General features: G+C 58.2%; 1 protein-coding gene across 3 annotated transcripts; it reads left to right on the forward strand.

Moving 5' to 3' along the window:
- The first annotated feature begins 41 nt into the window (after nucleotides 1–41).
- GTPBP3 (GTP binding protein 3, mitochondrial) lies at nucleotides 42–7,172 on the forward strand. Of its 3 annotated transcripts, none has more exons than XM_025367268.1 (9): nucleotides 42–238; nucleotides 2,763–3,010; nucleotides 3,124–3,210; nucleotides 3,298–3,500; nucleotides 3,713–3,785; nucleotides 3,881–4,024; nucleotides 4,186–4,351; nucleotides 5,963–6,241; nucleotides 6,424–7,172. In XM_025367268.1, the coding sequence occupies exons 1-9, from the start codon at nucleotides 120–122 to the stop codon at nucleotides 6,647–6,649; spliced, it is 1,545 nt and encodes a 514-aa protein (XP_025223053.1). In that variant the 5' UTR covers nucleotides 42–119; the 3' UTR covers nucleotides 6,650–7,172. The 3 variants fall into 3 exon arrangements, with proteins under 3 accessions (XP_025223053.1, XP_025223055.1, XP_025223054.1); XM_025367270.1 differs by lacking the exon at nucleotides 42–238 and adding an exon at nucleotides 2,309–2,418 and having other exon boundaries at nucleotides 6,026–6,241; XM_025367269.1 differs by lacking the exon at nucleotides 42–238 and adding an exon at nucleotides 2,309–2,418 and having other exon boundaries at nucleotides 6,424–6,975.
- The last annotated feature ends 458 nt before the right edge of the window (nucleotides 7,173–7,630 follow it).

The following is a 7,630-nucleotide window of genomic DNA, read 5'->3' on the forward strand; positions in this document are numbered from 1 at the left end:
GGGTTCTCAGCTGAGTTCGCCCGCCTAGCTCTTTGGTTCGCGTCTCCGCCCGTGTTGTTTTCTGGGTTTCCGTCTCGCCCGCCCACCTCGCTCTCTGCTGCTGGTCCCCGCCCGCACTGATGGTGCATTCTCCAACTTGTCCCCACCCACGCTTTCTTCTGGTCCCCGCCTCGGAGCCTCAGTTTCCCCATTTGCAAACTCCAGACCCTGGAGACCCGGTTTGGAATGTGAGATGGGCGTAATTTGACTAAGGGAGGACGTGGGAGGGGCGGGCCTGGTTGGGGAAGATTCCTGATGACAATAATTTCAACCACCCTAGTAGGGCTGTGATAGATAATTACAGCAAGACCTGCTTAGGAACTTTAGCACCATTTAGCTGCCTAGAACACTCCTCATACACTCTTCGTCCGGTTAACACCGACTCCCTTCAGGATGTAACCCCGGAGAGGATCCCATAGAGTTGTCAAGTTTAGCGAATAAAAATACAGTCCGCCTAGTTAAATGTACATTTCAGAGAAAAGAATAAATGTGCCGGGCGCGATGGCTGACGCCTGTACTCCCAGCACTTTGGGAGGCCGAGGCGGGTGGATCACGAGGTCAGGAGATCGAGACCATCCTGGCTAACACGGTGAAACCCCGTCTCTACTAAAAATACAAAAAATTAGCCGGGTGTGGTGGCGGGTGCCTGTAGTCCCAGCTACTCAGGAGGCTGAGGCAGGAGAATGGCGTGAACCTGGGAGGCGGAGCTTGCAATGAGTCGAGAACTCACCACTGCCCTCCAACCTGGGCGATAGAGCGAGACTCCGTCCCCCACCCCCCAAAAAAATGTTAGCGGGGCGGGGTGCACCTGTAATCCCAGCTACTCGGGAGGCTGAGGCAAGAGAATCGCTTCAACCTGGGAGACGGAGGCTGCAGTGAGTCGAGATCGTGCCACTATACTCCAGCCTGGGCGACAGAGCGAGACTCCGTCTCAAAACAAAAAACAAAAAACAAAAACAAACAAACAAACAAAAACAAAAAACAAAGCCTGGGCAACATAGTGAGATCCCCGTGTCTGCCAAAAAAAAAAAAAAAAAAAACCACACACACACACTTAAATTAGCCGGGCGTGGTGGCTTGCGCCTGTCGTCCCAGCTACTCAGGAGGCTGAGGCGGGCGGATTCCTCGAGCCCAAAATTTGGAGGTTGCAAGAGCAGCGATCGCGCCACTGCACTCCAGCGTGGGCGACAGAGTGAGACCTTGTCTGAAAAATAAAATAAAATAAAATAATAAAGTAAATAAAAATATTGAGCAGGGTGAGGTAAGGGGGTATTAGAACTCTATTCTGTCCGACAGATTTTTCTTAACACGCAAGTGCGCCGCCCGCCCGCTCTGATCCAGAACCAGAGAATCGGCCGTGCGAAGGCGCTCCGGGAGACCCCGCCCAGCCAGTGCCTGGAATTCCACCATCAGCGCTTTATTCTGAGGTACAGTGCTGTCCTGCGTTAACCTGAAAGCAATCTCCGATGCTCCCCTTTCTGGCTTTCGGGGAGGCAGAGACTGACAGGACACTTGTCTCTGCAGGTGCAGACCTGGGCCAAAGAGAGAGAGAGAGCGAGCCAAGGAAGTCCACAGTGGAGAGAGGGCTGTGCTGGGGGTTCCAGCAAGACTTCCCGGAGAAGGGGATCTTGGAGCTAGGCCTTGAGAATGAGTTTGTCAAATGAGGAAGGGCATCCGAAGCCAAGGGAACGGCAGGAGGGAACGCTAGGGAGGGGAGAGAATCTGGAGAGTTCCGGTAAAAGCAAGTAGGACTCTTTCCAGAAGTTTGGGCAAGATTTTCCCTGGGCCAGGGCGTGGGTTCTCCAGTACTAATCCCTCCCGGTCACTGAGATGCTCTGCGTTTCCAGTCTGAACCTGAACGTAAAGAGGTGTAGTCCTTCCTTTCTTGAACTGAAAAACTGAGCGCACATCGGTCCTTGCCACGCCTAAGGCTGCGGAGTGATCAGATGGAAAATGCGGAGCTCAAAACCTCCCCTCGCTGTAATTTGCACTGCCCTGTGCCAAGCTCGCTCTGTCCTTTCTTCCATTCCTTATTCCTATTGTCAGTCTCGCTACGCTAGGACCCTAAAAATTCGGTCTCATGTTGCCCGGGGAACAACATTTCGCTACACTCACCTCCATAGAACCCCCGCCTCCCTCTCTACCTTGCACCAGCCAATGGAAGCGAAGATCTTCAGACGGTGGGCGGGACGTATCCTAAGGTACCCAATGATGGTCGAGAATAGTTGAGCACTTTACTAGCCACGCCACGGAGTGGACGGGGCCTCCTGCCCAGACTTGAAGCCACACGGGCAGGTCTGGCAGGGAGGTCTCAGGTTGTAAATCCATGTGGCGGGGGCTTTGGACCCTGGCGGCCCAAGCGGCACGTGGGCCTCGCAGGTGGGGCTACAAGGGAAGGGGTGTGACAGCTTGGGGTGCTACTTGGACCTCAGACCCACTCCCAGGGTTTTAGTGGCCCAATTCCCTGCGGCAGAGCAATCATTCGGGTTCTTCTGTGCCTAAATTGTCCATTCCCCTTCCGCAGAGCCCACATCTGGGTCTCCTTCTGGCCTCACAGTCCCTAATCCGGTCACCCTTCGGCCTTCAGAACATCCAATTTATGCATCCCCCAGCCGCAGACCCCCCCTGCACCTGGGGCATCTCGCGATCATCAAGCCCTTGGTTTACTTGACACTGAGACTGAGTCTCCCAGATGCGCTGATTCGCCTCCCCTCCGGTTCCAGACTGTGCACGCGCCGGAGCAGCGGCGCAGCAGCCCCCGGCTCCGGCGCCACCATCTTCGCGCTAAGCTCTGGCCAAGGCCGCTGCGGCATCGCGGTGATCCGGACCAGCGGCCCCTCCAGCGGCCACGCCCTCCGGATTCTCACGGCAGCCGGAGACCTGCCCCCTGCTCGCCACGCCAGCCTGCGCCTCCTCAGCGACCCCCGCTCCGGGGAGCCTCTGGACCGCGCACTGGTCCTCTGGTTCCCAGGTGAGGGTCCCCAGATTCCGAGCCTCCTGTAGGCCCCATGACTCAGTTTCCCCCTTCTAAGAGTTTGCACTGACTGTGCTGTCCTCCTGACTGTCAGCTCTCTGCCACATTAGGTCCCCGGAGTTTCACCGGTGAGGACTGCGTGGAGTTCCACGTGCACGGAGGCCCGGCAGTGGTGAGCGGCGTCCTGCAGGCCTTGGGTGAGTTGCAGCCTTGGGTGAGATGCTTGGTCCTCCCGATGGGCCTGGGTGGGGACCAGGGGGCGTCAGACTGGGACCTTCCTGCAGGCAGCGTGCCAGGGCTTCGACCTGCGGAGGCAGGCGAGTTCACCAGGCGGGCGTTTGCCAATGGGAAGCTGAACCTGACCGAAGTGGAGGGGCTGGCGGACCTTATCCACGCAGAAACAGAGGCACAGCGGCGGCAGGCCCTCAGGCAGCTGGACGGGGAGCTGGGCCACCTCTGCCGTGGCTGGGCCGAGACCCTCACCAAAGCAAGTTCCCCATTTGTCCATTCTCTCTCTCAGAGACCCCATCTGTGCAACCCTTGCATGAGACCCCCCCTCAATCCCTCATCCATTCCCTGCGTGAAATCTTCCGGCCTATGAGCCGCCAATCTGGCCCCTGAAGTCGGGCTGGATAAATTGGGTGTGGGAAGGTGGGTTTCTGGGTGCACACACCACCTCTGGTCTCCCTGTCCCGCCAGGCTTTGGCCCACGTGGAGGCCTATATCGATTTTGGCGAGGATGACAACCTGGAGGAGGGGGTCCTGGAGCAAGGTGGGTCTACCTAGTGGTGGGGGAGGAAGACACCTCTGTCAGCCCTCAAAGGCTCCCCTCACTGTCTCTCTTTGCCTGCCTTCTCTCACCCACAGCGGACATCGAAGTACGGGCACTGGAGGTGGCCCTGGGTGCACATCTACGAGATGCCAGGCGCGGGCAGAGACTTCGCTCAGGGGCACACGTAGTGGTCACTGGACCCCCCAATGCCGGCAAGAGCAGCCTAGTGAACCTGCTCAGTGAGTGGGAGGGGGAGGGGGCGGGGCCTAGTGCCAGGGGTGGGGTCAGGAGCTGGGTAATTGAATTGTTCTGGTCTAAAGCGCCCTCCAGACACGGGGTAGAACGTGGGGAAGGAGCTCCCTTGTCTCCACCCTCTCCTCTTCTTTTGACCCTCCCCCAGGTCGGAAACCTGTGTCCATCGTGTCCCCCGAGCCAGGGACCACCCGTGACGTCCTGGAGACCCCCGTCGACCTGGCCGGATTTCCTGTGCTGCTGAGCGACACGGCTGGGTTGCGGGAGGGCGTGGGGCCGGTGGAGCAGGAGGGCGTTCGGCGCGCCCGGGAGAGGTGGGCGGACAGGGTGGTGATGGGAGGGGAACGCGGGGCCCTTTCTCTGCCTTTTCTCCCTGTTGCGTTTATTTTTCATTCTTCCTGAATCTCAGAGAACTTGCTATGCCCTTTCAAACAGGGATCTCAGTGATTTGGTTCTTTTTTTTTTTTTTTTTTTTCCGAGACCGAGTCTTGCTCTGTTGCCCAGGCTGGAGTGCAGTGGGGCGATCTCAGCTCACTGCAAGCTCTGTCTTCCGGGTTCAAGCAATTCTCCAGCCTCCCAAGTAGCTGGGATTACAGGCGGGAGCAACCATGCCCAGCTGTTTTTTTGTATTTTTAGTAGAGATGGGGTTTCACTATGTTGGCCAAGTTGGTCTCTAACTCCTGGGCTTCAGGTGACCCACCTGCCTTGGCCTCCCAAAGTGTTGGGATTACAGGCATAAGCCACCGCACCTGGCCTGTTTTTGTTGTTGTTGTTGTTGTTTGAGACGGAATTTCGCTCTTGTTGCCCAGGCTGGAGTGTGCAGTGGTACGATCTCGGCTCACTGCAACCTCCGCCTCCCGGATTCAAGCGATTTTTCTGCCTCGGCCTCCCGAGTAGCTGGGATTAGAGGCGCCCACCACAATGCCAGGCTAATTTTTTGTATATTTAGTAGAGACGGGGTTTCACCATGTTGGCCAGGCTGGTCTCGAACTCCTGACCTCAGGTGACCCACCTGCCTTGGCCTCCCAAAGTGCTGGGATTACAGGCGTTAGCCACTGTGCCCGGCCAGTAATTTGGTTCTGATTAAATCCTGCCCCCGGCCCTGCGGACATGTTTCTCATCCCTAAGCGCTCCGCCCAGCCCTCACGTTCTGCCCCGACCCCTCCTGCTCTGTCCCGCCCTGGCGCTCCGCTCTGCCCGTCGTGGTCTACCCCACACCCTGTGCTCTGCCCACCCCCTACATTCTGCCCCGCCCCTCGTGCTCTACCTAGTCCCCTGTGGTGTCTGGCCCTTCTTGCTCTGCCTCGCCACTCATGGTCGCCCCACTCCAGTGCTATACCCGGCCCCTTTTGCTCAGCCCCAACCCCTGTGCTGTGCCCTGCCCCTCTTGCTCTGCTCTTCCCTCTGCACTGTGCTCCGCCTCTCTTGCTCTGCCCCGCCCCCTGTGCTGTGCCCCGCCCCTCTTGCTCTGCTCCACCCCCTGCAGTGTACCCAGCCCCTCCTGCTCTGCCCTGCCCCCTGCACTGTGTCCCACCCCTCTTGCTCTGCCCTTACCCCCTGTGCTGTGCCCCACCCCTCCTGCACCGTGCCCCGCTCCTCTTGCTCTGCCCTGCCCGCTGCACTATGTCCCACCCCTCCTGCTCTGTCCCAGCCCTTGCTCTACCCCGCCCCCTGCACCGTGTCCCGCTCCTCTTGCTCTGCCCTGCCCCTTGCACTGTGCCTCGCCCCTCTTGCTCTGTCCCACCTTCTGTGCTCGGCTTGAACCCCCAATACTCTGCCAGTCCCCGGTACTCTACTCCTACCCTCCCCACCTCAAGCTTTATAGCTCCCTCAGTGCTCTGCCTGGCCCTTCTCACTGTCCCTCTACCCAGTGCCTTCTTCAGTTGCTCAACTGGACTCCCGCTCAGTTGACCTTGCTCCCCCAGGCTGGAGCAGGCGGACCTCATTCTGGCCATGCTGGACGCCTCTGACCTGGCCTCTCCCTCCAGTTGCAACTTCCTGGCCACCGTCGTAGCCTCTGTGGGAGCCCGGAGCCCCAGTGACAGCAGCCAGCGCCTCCTCCTGGTGCTGAACAAGTCGGACCTGCTGTCCCCGGAGGGCCCAGGTCCGCGTCCTGACCTGCCCCCGCACCTGTTGCTGTCCTGTCTGACGGGAGAGGGTCTGGACGGCCTCCTGGAGGCGCTGAGGAAGGAGCTAGCTGCAGTGTGAGCCTCCCTCCCACTCCCAGCCTCCCCTGATCCACAATTCAAGTGTGGGCTGGCCCACTGGCTTTGGGCGCGTGCCTCCCTCAACTTCAATTTCTGTACCTACAAAATGGGTGCAACCATTTCCCCTTCAAGGGATGGTTGTAAAGGTTAGGAGGGACTATGTCTCTTGTCTCTTCCAGGTGTGGGGACCCGTCCACCGGCTCCCCGCTCCTGACCCGCGCAAGGCACCAGCACCACCTCCAGGGTTGCCTGGATGCCCTCAGTCACTACAAGCCGTCAAAAGACCTGGCCCTGGCGGCAGAGGCGCTGCGGGTGGCCCGGGGTCACCTGACCCGGCTCACAGGTGGAGGGGGTACCGAGGAGATCCTGGACATCATCTTCCGGGACTTCTGCGTGGGCAAGTGACGGGATCCAGGGAAGTCGCACCCAAGTTGCGCGGAGACCCGGGAGACCCGGGGGATCTGGAAACAGTTTAGGCCAATCGGGATTCTCTTTCACCTGGGAAAGAACTTGATTCTCAAACAATGAAGCAACACAGCTGAGAGGTAGTGAGCTCCCTGCAGGGGCTCCCTGGAGATTCAGGCCCTGGAATGGGGCTGAATGGAGGTCCCGTTGGACCCTGGATGCTGGGGCATCCGTGTTGGGATGGAGACAGGAGGATCTCCGGATATTTGTTTCATGGTTTTTAATTTATTTTGCAAATACCAAAGGAATGTAAAAAAAAAAAAAAACTCAGGTGCTGAAGTGTTTCCCTCCCTCCCTCCCTCCCTCCCTCCCTCCCTTCCTTCCTCCCTCCCTTCCTTCCTCCCTCCCTTCCTTCCTCCCTCCCTCCCTTCCTTCCTCCCTCCTTCCCTTCCTTCCTGGCCTGCAGTGGTGCATCTCACTGCAACCTCCACCTGCCGGACTCAATCGATTCTCCTGCCTCAGCTTCCTGAGTAGCTGGTATTACAGGCATGTGCCAGCATGCCTGGCTAGTTTTTGGTTTTGGTGTTGTTGTTGTTGTTTATTTTTATTTTGTTTGTTTGTTTGAGACAGAGACTCACTCTGTCGTTCAGGCTGAAGTACAGTGGAGCGACCTCGGCTCACTGCAACCTCTGCCTCCCAGGTTCAAGTGATTCTCCTCCCTCAGCCTCCTGAGTAGCTGGGAGTACAGGTGCGGGCCACCACGGCCGGCTAATTTTTGAGTTTTTAGTAGAGACGAGGTTTCATCATGTTGACCAGGCTGGTCTTGAACTCCTTGACCTCAGGTAATCTGCCCACCTCGGCCACCCAACGTACTGGGATCACAGGCGTGAGCTACCACGACTGGCCCCAGAAGTATTTCCACGTGAAAAATTTCCTTAGCCCTTCTCCAGTTGTCATGGCTTAATGTGCGTCTTTCCAGAA

The sequence above is a fragment of the Theropithecus gelada genome, chromosome 19, assembly GCF_003255815.1.
Source record: "Theropithecus gelada isolate Dixy chromosome 19, Tgel_1.0, whole genome shotgun sequence".
In the NCBI taxonomy this organism is placed as follows: domain Eukaryota; kingdom Metazoa; phylum Chordata; class Mammalia; order Primates; family Cercopithecidae; genus Theropithecus; species Theropithecus gelada.

Coding starts and splice junctions, on each gene's coding strand:
- GTPBP3 (XM_025367268.1), top strand. CDS start 120: ATGGTGCATTCTCCAACTTGTCCCCACCCACGCTTTCTTCTGGTCCCC. Junction 3,211..3,297: donor CGGCGTCCTGCAGGCCTTGG/GTGAGTTGCAGC, acceptor ACCTTCCTGCAG/GCAGCGTGCCAGGGCTTCGA. Junction 3,501..3,712: donor GGGCCGAGACCCTCACCAAA/GCAAGTTCCCCA, acceptor CTGTCCCGCCAG/GCTTTGGCCCACGTGGAGGC.